The sequence below is a fragment of the Ascaphus truei genome, chromosome 6 (assembly GCF_040206685.1).
Source record: "Ascaphus truei isolate aAscTru1 chromosome 6, aAscTru1.hap1, whole genome shotgun sequence".
Taxonomy (NCBI): domain Eukaryota; kingdom Metazoa; phylum Chordata; class Amphibia; order Anura; family Ascaphidae; genus Ascaphus; species Ascaphus truei.
Genome location: NC_134488.1, coordinates 101,046,235 through 101,066,406, shown reverse-complemented (window position 1 = coordinate 101,066,406; position 20,172 = coordinate 101,046,235). Strand labels below are relative to the sequence as shown.

At 41.3% G+C, this 20,172-nt stretch overlaps 1 protein-coding gene across 1 annotated transcript in view; it reads right to left on the bottom strand.

The window, feature by feature from the left end:
- The window catches only part of GRIN2D (glutamate ionotropic receptor NMDA type subunit 2D), a 370,096-nt gene that overhangs the window by 161,395 nt on the left and 188,529 nt on the right, over positions 1-20,172 (bottom strand). The window contains exons 2-3 of the mRNA XM_075605369.1: positions 16,009-16,454; positions 9,004-9,596 (exon numbers count right to left, since the gene is read on the bottom strand). Coding sequence (XP_075461484.1) covers positions 9,004-9,596; positions 16,009-16,431 — 1,016 coding nt within the window. The 5' untranslated portion in view covers positions 16,432-16,454. The remainder of the gene's footprint in view (positions 1-9,003; positions 9,597-16,008; positions 16,455-20,172) is intronic.

The following is a 20,172-nucleotide window of genomic DNA, read 5'->3' as shown; positions in this document are numbered from 1 at the left end:
TTTTTTATTATAACTACTACTACTACTACTACTACTACTACTACTACTACTACTACTACTATAATTGTGTGGTCTACTCTATCCATATCTCTATCATCCTATAAAATTCCATTCACTCTCTCATTCACCTAAAGTATTCCCATTATGCCCTCTTTCTTACTTTTTCTGTTGCTCTTGCACACTTTGTACTTTATATTCCTCCCTTAACCTTTGTTTCCATTTCCTCCTGCTCTCACACATTTTGGCTCTCCCTGTTCTTTCCACAGTCTCCCCAGCTTGCAGTACATCCTGCCTTAAACTGGGTCAATCCTCCAACTGCCTCTCCGCCCCTCTAAACGGCTCCTTTTTGCAGTTCAAGCTCCTGCCATTAAAAACAGCTTTTCTATGTGCCTCTCTCTTGGGGGCTTGAGGGCGTGTGCCGGGAGGCTGGGGGGCACACATGGATACTAGAGATGGGCAACTTTTTTGCCAAAGTACGAACTTGTTGCAAAATTGCTGTTTCTTCACAAATTCGAAGTTTCGAGAATTTATCTAAGTTTAAACCTTTATTTTAGGTTATGCGATAAGCTAAAAACTTTTTTTAAAACTTAAAAATAAAATGTAAAACAAAAGTTGTACCAGGAGAATACCAAATAGACACAAAGATTGTAAGCTCTTCGGGGCAGGGATTCCTTTTCCTTGTGTTACTTTCATGTCTGAAGTGCTTATTCCAATTATGTGTTATATTATTATGTCACATATGTTACTGCTGTGAGGCACTATGGGCCTTATTCAGAGAGGGTTGATAAAAAAAATCACCAGTGAATGTAAAATGCTGTTTTTTTGGGTGTTGCTATCACGGTATTCAGAAAGGCTCGATTACCGGTGATAGCAAAATGCCCAAAACGGGCGAGTTGCTGCCAGCGACAGCATCGAGCCTCTGAAAAGGCCTAAACCGGCGATTCATTTCTGCTGCAGAGAGAGCTGCTCTGAAAGAGCCGCCTCTCACAGCGGAAATGTCGGCCGAAAATTATTTATTTAAATATACATTTTTTAAATAGTGTAGATGTGCAGGGGGTCTCCGGAGCTGAACCACGTTGATTTTATGTCTGGGGACCCCCTGCTTCCCGAGATACAGGCCCCTTTATGGGGTGCCGGTATCTCCTATGCAAGGAAATGTCCCGGTCACGTGACGCGGGACATTTCAATGCAGAGGGATACCGGCACCCCATAAAGGGGCCTGTATCTTGGGAAGCAGGGGGTCCCTGGACCTGAAACCAACGTGGTTCAGCTCTGGAGACCCCCTGCACATCTACATTATTAAAGAAATTTATATTAATAAATATTTAAAAAAAACATCAATACACACCCCTGTCATGATAGAGAGGATTTGGCCCGGGATTAAAGGGGTTACATCCCATTTGGCCACCCTCTACTCTCACCTGGGAAGCAAGGGGTTAACTGGACTGAGGTCCAGTAATGTGTTTTGCCTTGATTCAGTATCCAAATGTTTATTCCCCTGTGTAAATGTATTGTGTTATCCTGGTGTTTGCACTCACACATACACTAGGGTTGATGTGGGAGGGAAGGGATTAATGTTAAAATAGTGATTATAGCCCTTTGTGTAATTTTCCCGCCTTTTCAGGCTCCATTTTGCAGCCGTCCATAGGTCGCCATTGAGACTCCATGCTTTCTAATGGCAGAAGTAGCGGTTTTGGACCTGTTTTCCAGCAACGACCAGCAGGTGGCGTCCGAGAGGAGGAGCGGCGGTTTCCCATTGTAAGTCAATGGGCTCATTGACTTCAATGGAGATTCCTCAACGCTGGCCTCGAGGAACAGGTTGGCAGCCATCCAAACCGCAGACCGCAAAAACGGATACAATGTCTTTGAAAAGAGTTTAATCACTACGGTCAAGTTCAACGACAATTGGCATGGGAATCTTGGGTTCTAGGGCCCCTGGAAATAAGTTCTTTTTGTCCCTAACCCCTAGGAACCCCACACACGATCCACACCGGGTCCGGGAATGAGGGACCCCCGTAAAGGGAGAAGGAGGGTCGCACCATTGAATCTAATGGTGGCGGGCGCCATGCATTGTCAATGGCGGTGCCGGCCATTGAATCCAATGGGGAAAAGCCGCATGGCGAAAAAACGACTAAGTGTAAAATGTTGAAATGTGTAAGTCCATATCTCCGGTTCTGGAATGACCAGAGGGATGGGATTTGGGTGGCATATAGCCAAGGTTCCGGCTTTAATGCATGCCCCTTCCCAGCCCCCTCAGACCAACGAGACGGAGTGTGGACGAAGGTAAAGATTTGTGGATTTTCTCATAGACTTCAATGGCGGCGGTTCCTTCATTGAAAGTCTATGGCGGGAAACTCCATTGACTACAACGGCCCAGTTGCTCCATTGAAACCCATGGCGGCGGAGCCCGTTGTTTTAATGGAGATTTAGTGAAACGCTGAGATTTCTTTTTAGCGGAGATTTTTCTAATAAAATATGAAACGTTTTATGTGATATTTGTATAACTCCGGTTCCGAAGGTCGTAGCGGGCTTCAATTTGGACCCGATAGTGTACCACTTTCGGCATTAAGGTCTGGAAATTTGGACCCGCTGGACCTACCAGAACTGGGTATTTTAATATGTGTAGTTATTAAAATGTATAGGGGATTTTGGATCTGCAGACTCCATCTGCTATGTTAAATAAGGCAGGAAGAGCATCCTGCAAGAATTAGCATAGCCCGGTGATCAAAAGCTAACTGTCCTGATTGTTTATGCTTAGGGCAAGAACAAGGGGGCTGAGTGTTTTTTAAGTGTCGGTCTTCACACTTACAGGGAAGCCAAAATCTCCTTCAGAGATTTTTACTAGACAGCTCGGCGCCTTGAGTGTAAGAGAAGGGTTGAAATGGTATATAAGTCAGAGTCACCCCTTACTCAATTTTCCTTCATGTGTCTTCATGTATGATCTTTATGTATTGCTGTGATGTCAACATCTGAAACTGAATTATGGAAGAAATGGCCCATCCTGTATCCTGATGGCTTTCTTGTCCTAACCTTGAAGTAAGTGTCCATATTTTGTTTGTTATTTGTATATCTCGTGTGTTCACCTTTTTCAAGGAATAAATTATATTTTATCATATCTACTTCTCGTCCAGTTCAACCCAGTTATATATTTGGTGTGTATTATTATAGCCTGTCTCAAAACTACCATCACAGACCCCCCTCCCCCTCCGCACATTAATGGCCAAAATAACTATTATCCAGATAGGGATAATAGATTATTTGCCCATTATTAAACACTGCATTAGCATACATAAATAAAGTAAATAAATAAAGTTATACTTACCACAACAGCATGTCCCTCTGTCCTCCGTTGCCAGAAAGCATATAAACAAAATAAATACATTCTAATGGCCCCTAACCCCTTAATCACCTTAGCGGTTACTAACCGCTATAGTCATTAAGGGTTAACCCACCCTGACCCAATACAAACCCGGGAGGCCTAAGCACCCACCCCGGACTGACTATACCCACCCTATACCCATTGAGTAGTATAGTGGTACATCATACGCATATAATAATAATAATACGGGCATGATAAGCCTCTATAGCACTCAATGGGCACCCTAATGACAATAAATTAATACACAAGACACACAGTAATAAAACGTAACTAAACTCCAAAAAAACACACTTTGCTAAATACAAACAGTAGCCAGATAATCCAATCAATACAATCAATAGCAACATCAACAATGAATTAATTAAACCATTAACCAATCAAAACAATTAATTCCGAAACCAACTCAAAATGAATAGTAACACTAACCAATCCAAACAATGAATTACTCCAACATTAATGAATTTAAACAGTAAAATAGAAAGAAAGAAATTCTAACAGTATCTGAACTAACCATAAAACACATTAGGTAACATAATATAACATTAAGTACAAACGAACACCAATCGCAAACCTTTAATTACACTGGCGACACACTTTATTCGAGCTCGGCTAGTCCCATGAATTCGGGTATACCCGGGTGTATTGAGGTTTGTGACTGTTTTCTGCCCGAGTGCATTGAGTTATTTTCCGGCAGGGATTGAAGCATTTTATTCCCGCTGGCTGCAATACTGCACAGTACATATATATATACTGCATTACAATTCATGAATTTATGCCATCTGGTAGACACGCGAAGCATTGCAGCCTATTAAATCCTAATCATTATCATTTAACAGATCAGCCGCCCGTCAGCCAGGCATGAACCCAGGCTGGGAAGGCAAATGCAACGGGGCTTGTCAGAGGTGAGGAGCGGCGCATTCCAGGTATCTGCCAGGTACATACCGGGTATTTGCTCGAATAAAGTGTGTCGGTGCAGTACATTAAGCATGAAAAAACAATCAATCACATCCACATAATAAATGAAATGCAAAAAAGCAACAGCAATACAAAGCGAGAAATGCCCCCCAAATATTGGCATGATAATGTATTAATCTGTACCCTAAAGAGGTACAGATTAATATATTATCTTTCAATGTGCCTTCCCCAAAAAAATAAAAAAACACATCCAAAGAATAAACCTGTAAAAAGAGACATTTACAAACATTGTATATATTACTTACCATTAGAAGCGGTGGCCCTCCGACTCCCGGGGTAACAGGAAGCCCACGTACCTTGAAGGCCTCCAACAGCATCCGATGCCATCCGCCATGAAGATCCGGCTCAGGTACCCCAATCTTCTTTTTTCTTTCTTTACTCACCTTCTTCTATCTTCATCTGTAACCATTTCTTGTTCTTCATCTTCTTTCTTCATCTGCCAATCCAAAATACCCCCATGTTAAATCCCAACCGATGTTGTCCCGTCGTCTTTTTGGGCTCAAATGAGGCGTCACGTCCTTAAATATGGCTTGTGACATCACATTTAGCCTCAAAATGGTTAACAGCCACCTGATTGGCTGTTAAAACCATGTTCCGACTTTTTTTTTTTTTGACATGACTTCACTTAAAGGGAATGATGGCAGCCAATCAGAATGGCTATGCTTAATTTACCTTTAACATGAAGTCACAAAATCCAAGATGGCCGCTGTGTCACAAGGTATTTCAGCCAATCAGAGGGTGGAATTGGTTCCCACGATCTGATTGGCTGAAATACCATGTGACACCGGAGGCGTGAGGTCATCTTAAAGGCAAATGAAGCACAACTCTGGGGCACCTGGTACCTTCCCCCCTCAGCCTCCTGGGAATTGTAGTCCCGTAGAGGCTGTTTCTATACTGGGGCCGCGTGCGTGATTCCACTGCACATGCGCAACCCCTCAATTGTCACCGCAACTCCCTGGCCTCTTCCGCGCATGCGCGACCCCGGCGTATGCGCGCACAACTACAATGGCGGCCCCCGCTAGCCGGGTGCGCCGCCGAACCTCCTAAGGCTTGCAACACTCCCTGCTCCGGCCCCCACCTTTGGAAGCAGCCGGCGGGTCCGTCGCTGGCTACGGCGGCACCCGCGACCATGCTGCACCAAGGGAGGGGGGTCTCTAGGAGCTGCCGGGGACCGGGGCTACATGTATATCATGTTATTTCGATTATATTTTTCAACAAATAATAGGACTCACTTATAACGGAATCCACAATAGTATAAATCACTAGTCTGTTCCATTCAGTTCCTAAATTACCACTTTTAAGAATTCAAATAAATTATGGTTGGAGTAGATTTATTTTCCTGAGCTCAGGATTATTTTATTCTAATTGTTTTTATGCTATGCTCTGATGTATCATCTGAAAACTGGAGAGTCCTCAGAGAATAGGTCACCAGTAAGTACCTGGTAGGTATCCTAGAATCTGCAAAGAGCTGCAGAAGCTCAATGCAATGTCTGAGAGCAAGGTAATCAACCATGGTCCTCATCTAACTACAGATGCCCAGTTAATGACTAGCCAATCCAGCCCAGTCGGTATTCCCAAGTGAGGCATTGTATAGATCTACATTATAAAACAAACCCCCAAGCAGTTGTTCACTGAGCTATAGACAAACAGCCCACACAGGGATTGTCTAAGGCCTCGGGCATGGTCAGCGCATAATGCTGAGGCGTGCTGCTGCTCGGCACTGATCCCCTGCAGCCGCAATGAGAGCGGCTTTAGCAGGGGCTCGCGCACGCTTGCGGAAGTGTGTGTCTCACCGAGTCTTCAGATTTGGCGCTCGCCGGAGCGCAGGGCTGGTCACGTGAGCGGTTCGCCCAATGAGGGCAAACCAGCTCCGTGACGTCACTGGCCCGCCCACAGACCCTCCCCCGACACGTCCACGGATACAACCACTATGTCCCAGGCCTAACAAGTAACTAAAGTGAGGTACATTTTCTTGGGACTAAAGCTACAGATGCAGCGGCCGTTATTCGAACACTTCATGCGTTGTATACCTCGGAACACCCATATCATGGCGCGGGATTTCTTCCAACCGTACCGCATTAAGACGCGAGTGCAGAAAATGACATTTTAGTGTTCTGGTTTAAAACACCTGTAATTGACACAGTAGCACAGTACGTACACATTAAAAAAAATTCATTTCATTACATTTAATTGCACACAATCCTTGAAATTCAAACAAAGCAACCGTGATAAACCTGGGGCGATTAGCCGTTTTAATGCTGCGTGGAGTACAGCAGTACACATGAAAACGGCTCCGTGATTTGTTCAAATAACAGCCACTGCACCTGTACCTCCTGTTCTTCCTTAAAGATAATATTCATGAGTCATTACTGTAACAACAACTAAAGCCATGAAACGTATGCTATCAAGAATTTTCTTATTTATGTTGGACTTCAATAAATTCCCCTTTTAATTAAAGTAGAGTTCCAGGCACTTATTAATGATACTGAATTTATATTGCCTGGGCCCGTGACCACAGTCCAAGCTAAAGGAAAGACCCATAGAATATAAAATATGGGAAATAGAAGGTATTCCCGGTGTACATGCTTCAGTCAGGTTGAGGTTACACAGATTTGTTTTTTTTCCCTTTCATGGAACTGCATAAATGATGTGAAATGGCATTTTGATTCTTAAGAGCAATATGTTTTCATTCTGTTAAATTGTTTAATTAGTTTTTAGGAAGAGATTGGTTTGCTGTGTGAAGAGGCTTATCATAGGCATGAATGAATAATTGTGAAGGAATAATTACATTGTTAGTATGCTTTAAGTAAAGAAGTAACAGTATTCATTAATTTAAGGGAGCAATGCATTTTAATAAAGGGAAATGTATTCATTCATTTTAGGAAGTAAAGTACTTGAATGGTAGAAAAAAATATTTATTAGAGGGATATATTACAAGCCCCTCGGGCAGTAAGTGGATAATTGTGTGTTGTTTATGGGGAGAAAAAGGTTCATCCGATGAAAGCAACAAAGTGTTCCAGCTATTCTTAAACACTGAAGAGGTTATTATACCCAGAGCCATGCTTACATAAATAAAATAAAGATACATCTGCCAATAAGTAAAATGACTGAACATAATCTATTCACATGCTACTTGTTCTTATAATCCCTCCTTCATACAAGAAAAGGTGCCAACATGCTACAGGTGCAGCCACAAGTATCCGAACACTTGCCTTGGAAAATCTGGGGCAATCTCCCAGTAATGCTGCAACATTTCTGGGACATTTCTGCAGACAGACTAATGGCCCATCAGATTAACACAGCGGGGGTCCCTGGCAGTCCCATTCAAATTGACCAGGATCCCTGCTGTGTTAATCCGATGGGCCATTAGTCTTTCTGCAGAAATGTCAAAGATATGTTGCAGCATTACTGGGAGATTGCCCCAGATTTTTCATTGCAATTTAAGTATTTAACCCTGTTTTTTTTATTAATGTTGATCACATTCACTGGTGTTTTGGTCCGAAAATGATTTTGTTTCGCAGTTGACAGAAATTAATTGGTTTTGGATTTGTAAAAACAATTATAAAAATGTTTTTAAAAAAATGTTTCCCGAAATTCAAACTTCTTTACCAATTATATAAAAAAACACATAGCATTAGATCTATATTTAACTGTGTGTGTGTGTGTGTTTGTTTATCAGAGTGAGAGATGTGGGGGGGGGAGAGGTAGGGGAGTTGATATTGGTGGAAGGAGAGATTGACATTGGTGGGGGGAAGAGAGTGACAGGATAGGGGGGAGTAAGTTGGGAGGGAGTGACATTGGGGACACAGAAAGAGAAACAAGGGGAGGGGACTGTACCTCTGCCTTTCACAGGTGGTAGGAGGGAACCTACACTTCAAAAAGTGCCCCCCAACCTCCTTACCTTCTCTGGTGTTCTGGTTTGGTCAGTGGAGGGTTATCTACAGATCAAAGCCTCTTGCACTGCAACCATGTGCAGGAGTCTCCCTCTGTCCTGCTGGCCCTACTTACTCTGGTATATGAGATTGCAGCATCAGTTGAAGCAGGGCCAGCAGGAGATAAGGAGCCTCCTAAACATGGAGCACTCCGTGCTGCCCTTAACAACCACTGACCCTAGCATCAAAGGAAGTAGAGACCCGCAGGGGCAGTGTTTGAAGGGGAGGGTTCCTCCTCTTCAATCTGATCACCACTGCCTTCCACATATATCTGATCCATAGTTCTGTTCAACCCGCAATACATAAGTCCGGGGTGACTTGGATTTTGCTTTTCAACTTGCCTACCCTTAGTTTACATTGGCAAAGTTTTCCAAATCACAAATTAGATTGCAAACTTAAAGTTTAACCAGTATTTGAGCTGAAAATCTGAGAATCATTTGATCTCTTTATGAGATTCCTTCGGGTTGGAACAGTGTGGAATTTTTAGATGAATATACGTGAAATTCTAAAACTTACTTTGACCAAAATGAATCTAATGTTGGTGATTTATTTTCACCACATTTGTATATCAATCAGCTGTTACACAATGGCATTACTACATGATTTGCCCATTCATGGTAAAATGTTTACTGTAACTTTTTCTGCTTGCTATAGTGTGCCAATAATGCATACAAGTGACTCATGTATATGAAATGACAATGTATTGTACTACAGTACCTGTGTAGGTTTTCATTCAGATTGGTGCGGTTGGGTGCCCTACAATCATTGTTAAATTCTGGTATGAATCCATAATCCTTATACAAAGCCTCAGCTCCTTTAGCTATTATAGCCACTCCGTTCTGCACTCTACGGTGGAGGTCATCTTTCCATCCAGATGACAACACAGTGAAAAGCCCCACAGGCAGGTTCTCAGGCATGTAATCCGTGCCACCTAAGTTGGTTCCAACCATGAACCATATGTAGCCTGGTCCAGTTAGGCCAGCCTCAACGGCAGCCTTGAAGACCCCATCAGCTTCGTCCCTGGAACAATAGAGAAGTCGCACTTGGACAGTTATCTCTCTCAACTGTCTCCTGAGTTTCGAGCCAGTGGGGTCATCTGTCAAATTAAGGGTCAAGACACCCCGATTCTCCCAGCCAATGAAGCTGCTGTCTGTCAGCAACTCAATGTAATCCACAAAGTCCTCATAGCCAGGGAACAGGGTGGTGATAACGGCAAAGGCTGTCCAGTCATATTCCTCCAGGACTTCAAAGATCACTTGTAGTTGCTGCTCAGTGGAAGCGCCCAGCTGAAGAAAGGTGGAACCTTTTTCCTGCAATGAAACAATGGTATATAAGTGATTAAAAAAAAAGGATGGAGTATAAAAGGAATAATACAAATAAATATTATATGAAATGGAGAGGCATAAGATTTATGTTGAATTAAAAGCAGTCCATGAAGTTATGCATTCAAATGCCCTACTGCAAAACTGAGGTTATACTGGGGCAAAAACAACAACAACAACAACAACAACAACAGATTTATCAATAAACAACATCTTATTGATTTCAGTTTGACACATTTGGTGGTGATTTTTCCACTAGTTTTAAAATCAATAGATTTTGATACATTAAATTCCCTTTGTCGCTTTTATCCCAATTGAACAGTTTTAGGATCATCTTTTATGCAATCAGACTATAAATAGGGGCTACACACTACACACACGCTTGGTCCAGCTAGGAAGGCATAAGGGATTTTACCCCTGAAACTAGATATGAACTGATTACAAATAAATTATGTTTTTTTTTCAATGCACAATATATCTAGACACCAAATCCAATAAAGGAATTAATGTGCTTGTGCACAACTACCTGGATGCCGCTCTATTTTACCATCAGTGGTTTGACTGACTGTAAGATCGTGGGGAACGTTGTGCCAACCAGCAAATCAGTTTCCCAGAAGTAACAGCTACAGAGGCCTTTATAGAACCAGCAACCCATGAAATTAGTTTTACTGATCTTTAGTTGCACAGCATTGTCTGACTTTTAAATATTCATACCTAATATCTTTCATCCCAAATCTTAGCTTGCCAATGGGGAGGAAAGCCGGGATGTCACTTTTTGAAGAAATGCCTTCTCTGCTTCTCTCCATTGCAGTAAGTATAGAAGACCCTGACTGGCTGCCCCTGCTACTGTTATTCATGAGGGCCTTCCCTAGTGGTTTGATTGAATGTTAATAACTGTATTAGCCTTGCAGATCACTCACACTGGCAGCAGGATGTAAGAGAGAGAGAGCGAGAGAGCGAGCACACAGAGTGTGTATATAAACTGTGTCAGAAGAGAATCGTTTGCCCCAAGACCATTTGTGAAATATTAATGGAGCAAAACTGTCTTCTAGTCAGTGTCGGAGAAAGGGAGGGAAAGGGGGTTGGGGGGGTGTCAGGATATAAATGAGATAGACAAGCAGAAGCATTTAAAGGAGATACATTAAGTTTATAAAAGGAGAGGTAAAGGAATATCCAAAAGATAGCAAATAGGAGATATGTCAATGAAAGAGAGAAAATTAATGGAGTAGTGCAATGGAGAAGGACATGTCACACAGAAATAAAATACAAGATACAAGAGAGATGTAAGTTTAAATGACGAGAAGAGAAGCAGAGAACAAAAATGCAAAGTGTGAGCGCAACATGCATTAAATTACAGATGTAGTAAGAAACGATGCACATAAAAACATGATAAGCAAAAGTTCAAATGACATAACGAAATATAAGAAAATTAGAATAAAGCAAACACAGGTAAAATGTTATTAACTGCTCCGGTACCAGATGTGCCCGAATTGTGCTTGCAATGTGTTGCTGTCGGGCAGCTGAGAGCTTCAATGAGGGATACTGTACATACAGTTAAATAGCAAATCAAAGAGAAAAGGGGAGGTAGATGAAGACAGAGAACATTCCAGAACAAAATGAGGTATAAACATTGCTGGGTCTTTAAGGAATATTCTAAGAGTCAAGGAGAGTACATTCCAAGAAGACTGTCACTGCTATTATATAGGAGTGTCCATAAGGCACTTAATGTAATGGAAATAATGTAGGTTACTGGCTACTGCCATAGTGAGACGCTGCACTTGTCAGTCAGCTGTTTCTTTGCCTGATACAATATTAGATTTGAATATGAGAGTACTGCTTACTTATTGGGTTATCTTTCCATCCTTGACATATTCAAATCATGACCTAAAGAATTAACTTAGGAGATGAAAGTGTGCTTTGGGTGCAGTGTTTCATTTTTTTTTTGCTCCTAGTTGTATCATATGCAAGAAGCTTTTTGCCAGGTTTCTAACACAAAGCACAGAGAGGTTTCCAGCCCCTCAGACCTGACAAATCTTAGTTAAATAAAAGGGAAATATTGGAGGGACCTAGCCACAGACTTGTATACATCCCTTTACAATATGTGCACCGGGTAACATCCCAGTTAATGACTTTGCTCTCTCTGTGTTCTAAGAAAAGCAAAATATTTCGAGATATGCAGCTCGAGAGTTGTGAAACAGAGCCCAGTTAATATTCATTTTGTATAGCGTGTGAGTCAAAGTAAAGTAAACTCATTTTACCTTTCCCATTCTCATATTGATAGTGAGAACTTGTCTGTTAGGATTGTTAGGATTTAGAATGCTCATCCTTGAGGAAGAATCCCCGAGAAAAATGGCAAAGGCGAGTAGAGATGAGTAGAGATGTGTGAATGTCTTCATAATGCATTTGCAATTTTTTCTTCAATTTCATGTTATTTAGTGTAAAAAATAAAAAAAAACACGAAAAAATATGTTGCACAACTTAAAGTTAGAGGAACGGGGGCCTTAAGTTGTGGGAGAGGGATGCCACTTGTCTTGGTCTTATTGGATTGCCCCTACCGCAGCCTGACTATCACTGTTCTAACCGGGTTACTGACACTGCAGTAATGTCCAGAGGGTTCTCACCACATCATAGCCTCCCTGCAAGCGGTCCCCACGATATCCTTTATAATGGGCCCTCACATTAAGTACCTCCCAAACGTAAGAGTGAGAGCTACCAGGGTATGAAGTCCAGAACATTATTGTTTGCCACGGGTTTTGTCCAGATGCAACGTAACCAAATGAAGCACCTTTTCTATTAATAAAAGTTCCTGGCGTCCATCTCTTTCCTACCTGCTTATCCATGCCAACCTGCACCTACCCAGCACCCTAAAAGGCCCGGGAGGCTGAGCACTGCCAATGTGTATAGTTAATCTGATGGGACTTCCTTTAGAGTCGGGTAACCAGGGTTACAGTACTATAAGGTGTATAGTTCTAGTTAATAGTTTATAGTTTTATTATTCTTCAGTTAAGTTTTTAGTAGTTAGAATAGTTCGCTTTAATTATAGTTCTAGGTTGACTTCTATTTTGTTATCATTTTAATTGTTTTATTTTCTCTGTGTGTATATAGCGATATGTATATTATTTTTACATTATATATTATATTCTGGACCCAGGGTCATGTCTAGGGTATGAATGAACCCAGATAGCTTCAACTCAGCCCTCTTTCCAAATCACACCAAGTCCTGTATATTTTCTTCACTTTATTTAGGAAAGCAGCAATAAAAACAGGCACTTGTGGATAAGATGTTTGTGTTGAAAAGGTGTATCTCTGTGGATGCTTTGTAGTTAAGGGCAGGTGAAAAGAATTGGCCTTGCCATAGGGGTGTAACATGAATGTACTCACTGTGCCAATGTCAGGAAGTAAAGACAGCGGGTACTGCTTGTGACACAGGGATAGGGGTCAAGCCATAATAACTGTCAGCAGGGACAGGGGGGAATGGGAAAGCCCATTAACTTGGAGGACTGGAGATGTTGCCAGGGCAACCAGGGGTGTGACAGACTGGAAGGAAAAAAGGCAACATAATGTATTCATTCCATCTGCACTGGGAGTGAAACTGCAAGGAAAGTAACATTCAAATACAGCTAGCAGGCAGAACTGCCAAGGAAAGGGGGGGGGGTGAAACAGAGAAGGAAGAAATGGGTATTTCTGTTCCATGACATATTATTTGATATATTTCTTATATTAATTATGACTTCTTAATAGTTTTATTTTGTTTAGTACTGTGTAATTCCTCATCCTTCCTTCATGTCTTCATAGCCTTGCAGGATAAAAGCTAGAGCCAGTCCAGCATCCATCCCTGCATGTTTTGCTGAGGAATATGTCTGATCCTGACTGTAACAGGGGACTTACCCTGTTCAGAAAACTTGCCTCTAATCCAGCAGTGTACTGGTTAATTGACCAGCACCTGGCTGATTAGAGGTGTTAGAAAAAAGCCTGCATCTGAGACAGGAAGTGAGACTCCTTAGCTCACATGTGAGCTGAACTAGGAAACTGAGCAGAGGTTCCTGAGTCTCCCAGGTGAGACTGACCGAGAGAACACAGATGTCTGGAACTGACAAATAAGACTTCTAAACCTGGATGCTGATTATCCGGAGAAAAGGCAGCAACCCAGCAAACAGATAAGACTTTATTTTCCAATGACTGTTGTATATATATATCTATATCTATATATCTATATATCTATATGACTTGGGCTGATGAATAGCTTGGGTTGCCACCCAGTTAAAAGGGCTGGAATATAAGGATACATATATGCCAAAGTGGAGCAGGTTTTGTTTGGCTCACTATTTCTCTTATGTTGCTTTTTGCTGTGTTTAAAGCGACAGGCACAATAAAAGCCTTATTTAATATCACCTTAACAAGTCTCCCTTGCATACCTCTGCGCACGTCCTCCTACACTGACCCTTTCCTCATAAGTAGTTTTGCTTATGCACTTGCACATCCAGGCCTGTCCAGTTTCAGAAAACTCCTCCTCTTCAGAATATGTGTGGCCTACACACTCTATATCAGCCTGACTGTGATTAACTGTTTCTACTATGGGTGTACATTTAGAGACAGGTTCTTCTCTCTAACCACATCTGTTTACTCTGCTATGGATGGCTAAAATTGCTAAGTCGCCGAGGTGCTAGCACAATGTAGTTCTTTCTGAACAACCTGTTCCACCCTTGTGACTTGTTTGTCCCCCACAACAACACCGCTACTTTCGGTAGGAAAGAAAGGAGATACTAGTAATGTTGATACAGCTGTTGCAGCTCGTCTTGAGGATGATGATGATGATGATGATGATAAAACCTAACTTTCACATTTATTTATTAACTAGACATATTTTTATTTTTAATAAGGAATATGTGTATAATCACAAAAATGCACACAGAGCGCACCACGGATAAGTTATAAAATGATAATTTAATACAAGGAAAATGTCATGATAAAAAGAACACACATATAGGATTTAGAATTCCTAGAGAATAAAACACAGTCCCACATAGGAGGGGGAAAACACCCAAACTGGGGGGTTTTCCCACCAGTTTGGGTGTTTTTCCCTCTTGTGTGGGACTGTGTTTTATTTTATTGTATTGTACTTTATTTTATTTTGTTCACTTTGTTTTTTATGGTCTCTTTTGGATTGTATATATAATTTAGTGACACTATTTTGTGGTCTATTGGACTGTATTTATTGTATTAAATTATCATTTTATAACTAATCCGTGGTGCACTCTGTGTGCATTTTTGTTTTTGTCGTTTTGGGAGATCCCTTCTGGGAATTCCGAATAAATAGGAGCGATATGAGGAGTGTCTCCTCACGTTTAGCTGCAAACAGATTTTATATTATCTGCACTGATTGACAGCACGAGCGCAGAAACCTTATCTACCTTTCATGTGTATAATCACGCCTGGATTAACATCTACCATCCCAACTGCACAAGCAACGCGGTCTGTGCCTTATTTATAGTCTCAACAAGTGCAATAAGCAAAGTTGAATTGACAGAAATTAAGAAAAACTAAGAGAAATTAGGAGAAATTGAAATATACATAGGCTTTTAATGCTTGCCAAGTTTTACGACATTTTGCCTGATTCATGACCTTCAGCTTTTTCACATCTCTAGACATGAGTTATTCCTCCCTCACCTTGCTTTAGTCTTTATATTGTTACGGGTCATTGGAACCACCAGTGACCATATCCTCATTCAGGATAAGGGAGAGACTTTTTTTTTAATGTAGATACAGTGTTGATGTAGATACAGTGTTAACCTACATACAGTGTTGACTGTATCACTGTATCCTCATTCACCAAGCTTGTGGACAACATTCTCTAGGAATTCTAAACCCTATATGTGTGTTCTTGTTATCATGATATTTTCTGTGTGTTTAAAGTGCAATTTTTCAATTCTCCCTATGTTGCAATTTATGGAATAAATGTACCAGGCACACCAAGATGCAAAAGAAAAGTTAAATATGTATAAATAATAACTACTGATGTTTTAGTCCCATACTTCATCTTCGTTTATATTCTTTTTTTTTCTTGTATATTCTATTCACTATATTCAACCTACCAAAGACTCTCACATCCACCACCAGTTTAAGTTCTTTCAAATCTAAGGCTGTCTCACATTTTAATCTGGTCTATAACTGTTTCATACGCCCATAATATATATTTTCTTTAACTGTGCACGCAATGTCTTGTATATAATGTATACCCTGTTCATTTATGTAGCTGTATTTGTAACCATGTATTATTTGTTTTACTCTGTGCCCAGGACATACTTGAAAACGAGAGGTAACTCTCAATGTATTACTTCCTGGTAAAATATTTTATAAATAAATAATATTGAAAGTAAAACAACAAACAGCTTCTTCTTACCTTGGGTGTCAGCACAATTGCAGATCCCCCATTAATGCCAATGATGGGCATAGATGTCTGTGCAGAGATGAAGTCAAGGATCTGAGCCACCGACTCAGTGCGTGTATCATCCTCAAAGACAACACCGTGGATACGCAGGCTGGAGAGAACATCACAGATTTGCAGGATAAGGCTGCGGGGGTTTGTGTCATTAAGAATCACCGACAACGGGTTCACCTCCATAGAAAAGTTACGGAATGCGGAGGGAGCAAAGCGGGCACTCTCGGGTGGGTAAGAAGTGCCACTAAATATGATGGCCACATTAAGGGATCGTGGGCTGTCCTCTCGGAAATCCATAAGAGGACTGGCGCACGCCAGAGCCATCAAAAATAGCATCCTAGCAGCGGGCACCAAGGCAGTGTGCACAGCAGGCGGAAAACACATCTCGAAGGGTCTTCGCTGTCACTCTACATCAAGGGAAAAAAGAAAAAACATACAGAATTACATAAAGAAGTATTAACGACCCCGTGTATCCATTTTGTGTATTCATTTCCGTGTTCATTTTTTCCCCAATTTTAAGTATTTAATGAGTGGTGTTTTTGTAGGTGAAAATGGGCTGGAATCCTAAGCAAAGAAAAATAAATGTATGTCTATACAACACTATATAATTCAGTTTTAAATAAAGAAATGGGGTACTTAACCCATTTATCCACCCTCTGTTAGTATTCTAGTCCCATCACCAATTATTTTGGTGAGTATTAGAACTCTTGCCTGTGAGAATTCTGGGGCAGTCTCACAGTAAATGCTGCAACATTGCTGCAACATTTCTGTGAGATTCTTAATGACCCATCGGATGAACACAGCAGGGGTCAGTTTGAATGGGACTGCAGGGACCCCCCGCTGTGTTAATCCGATGGGCCATTAAGAATCTCACAGAAATGTTGGGGCAATGTTCAGACAATGTTGCAGCAATGTTGCGGCATTTACTGTGAGACTGCCCCAGATCCTCCCAGAATTTCCCAGGTAAGTGTTCTAATACTGGTGGCTGTATCAGTACAGTATTTTGCGAAAAAGGCCACATTTGCAAAGATACTCTCTCACTCTCAACAGTCCTGTTAAATTTTCGCAAAAAAACCTGAAAGTGTTTGATATCCCTTCCTTCTGCCAACATATACAGTACAGGATATATGCTGAGGAAAATGGAGATAGAAAAATGCTAAGCCATAACCATAATGCTGCCAGTAGAGCTTGCAATGCACATTACTGTATGTGTTTCTCTGGTGGGAACAGGTTTATGGGAAGTTAGGGACTGTTAACCCCTGTGCGTCCTACAGTAGAATCTTTCTATAGCCCTTACAGCAGCAAATGGTTTAAGTCTGAATATTGACTCTGCCGTGCTGCTGACCTTTTAACATCCCTTGAGCAACACATTTTTCTTGCCTCGTCTATTTAGACTTTTCCCCTAGCTCTCTAAACTTTGCTAACCACCTAACATGAACATTTCTTTTAAGACAGCTATTTGCGTGAACAAGATCTTTAAGTCATGTTTTTCTTCCATTAATGTCTTTAAGATAATGCCAGATGGATTTGTAGAACAGACAGGAATTGCTGAATGTACAGACATTTATAATTATTGGGTACTGATCCGCAGAGCGTTACAGCACATTTTATACAGTAGAAAGAAATGTGTTTCCCCCACTGTGAAACAAGCAGAGCTAATATTGCTCATGTTTTCTTTGTCTCCTGCAAATAATTACAACCCAATCTTTGCATCGTATCATAGTAATGTTGGGGGGGGGTGGGGGGGGTTTAAATCAAAGCTTTTTGCATTTTTAGTCTGCACAGCAAATTGTTTGCAATGCAAGCAAGAAACTAACATTGACCTGGACTGTCTGGGAGAAAAAGGATTTGACCACATTAACTCCATTGCTGCTGTGCAGTACTTGCTGTACCGTATGCTAATCTATTTTCCCAATGAAGGGTGTTCAAATGAACACTAGTAAAATACAATGGTTAACCCCTTGCATTTCCGTAGGACACAATTGGATTTATTTATAGTGCTTAGTAGATCCAAATTGTTTAAAGCTGCAGTTCATTTTCAGGATCACTACTTGTAACATTAAGCAGTGCTGAGTATAACTACACACTCCCAACTCTCTAAAAAAAATATTTGGTTGAGGATCTAAAACCATTATGAGAGCATGCTGAGCATTGCAGCTGCAAACCCCCATTGCCATTACTTCTGCCTTCTAATGCACTCCAAATAACAGTAATACAAACTCTACTATAAGGAATTATCCTGGAAAAATGCCAATGGGGGCAGATACAATACACAATCAACATTTCCTGCACAATGATCATTGGCTTTTTAAAGTTTTTTTTGTGTTTGAAAAAAGAGCAGTTGGACACTTACACCACTACTCAATAAGCTTTTAAGCTATTTACTTAATGTAATCATTTGAATCAGACTAAAATCTTTCCTAGCGAGCAGAACACAGGTTCCCAACATACGGAATCGGGACTGTAATGTGGAGTATAGCTAATATTACCCAGCATCATTATAAAAGGTTCATTGCTTAGTCAGATTTCAAGATGGGTTGAAGGAAAGAATAATAAAAAAAAACCATCTTGTCCTCTATGTGATCTACTCAGTGGTACTCATCAACTCCAGTCCTCAAGATCCCCCAACAGGTCAGATTTTAAGGATAGCCCAGCTTCAGCACAGGCGGCTCACAACTGATTGAGCCACCTGTGCTGAAGTTGGGATATCCTTAAAATGCGACCTGTTGGGGGATCTTGAGGACTTATGTTTAGCCCCCCCCTGTGTTAGATAACCAATGAGTTAATATCAGGTATAAATAAGTAATGAATAAACTAAGATCTTACGTTGGGGGTTCAAGCAACTACCATCACATTTTATTCTGTCCAATTACTCTCATGAGCTCTGGGACAATGAAATATTAGCGTTGCAATCCTTAATCGCAGGATCTGTGGCACCAATGTACGAATGACAGGCCATTCTCATGCTGCAGCTGTCACCGTTCCGTAAAAACTAATAGAGCTACAGATAGCAAAGTGAAATATATGTTGGTTTCAAAAATGTTTCCTGTTTTTTTTTTTCTCACGATTCCGAGAGTTGGATCTGGACATTTATCACCCCAAGTTATATTAAGATTTAGTGTGTCTGACATTATCTCTCTCTCTTTTTTTTTTTCATTAACATGTTGGGGGCTGTGTCCCACATAGACAATTTTAGAGCAAACCTGCTACAAATAGAGTCATTTTCATCTTGTGTCTGTATGCATCAATATACTGAGGTCTTTGCTTCTGTTTCTGACCCACGTGTGTCAGTTTGTGCTATGGGATAGGAGTAGGGCAGCAGTTTAATGATGCACATATTGTAATGAGATGTATAAAACTGTGCACCTCTGTGTCAGTTTCTCTCCCTTCAATCTGCATTAAAAAATTCATCAAGTTGAAGTTGGCAAATTTTTCTGGCTTCTAAAAATCTGCGCTAGATATAGGAAACTGTTTGCCAAAAAACTGTGCCATGTGTCAAAACACACTTTGTGTGCTCCAAAAGTGCCTTAGTACATAGCGTCACAGTCTAGCTACTGGTGAGAATTTCTGGGTATGTGACATTATGTTTAAATTAAAAACAAATCACATGTGCTTGTTAAAAATCCAGGCTACCTTTACTATTATTAGCGGGAGCGTAGCGCGCTCCGGGCAGGCAAAAAAGTTGTTACCTCTCCTCTGGCAGCATCGCATTGCCATGACAACGTAACGGCACATGACGTCCCGTTGTCATGGCAATGCATCACCACGGGACGCTTAAAGAGGAGGTGGCAAAACGGTAAGTGCAACATTCTTAACTTTTTGCGTCCTTCGCAGCCTCGTCAATGTGGAGGGACATTTAAAGATTCATGCGTTGGAGCGGCAGTAGCAGCAAGGGACATTGACATTGACCAAGTGCTGCGCGCCCTGCCCTGCGCCGCCGCTCCTTCAATGTCCCGTGTGGCCGAGCACCCTTCCTGCTGCCACCGCTCTGAGTCCCGCCGCCCGCCACTCCGACACGCCATCTTTAAATGTCCCTCGACATTGACAAGGCTGCACAGGACTCGGACATTTAAAGATAGCCCCTTTTCGATTAGCACCCTGGGCAAGTGCCCAGCCAGCCCCACT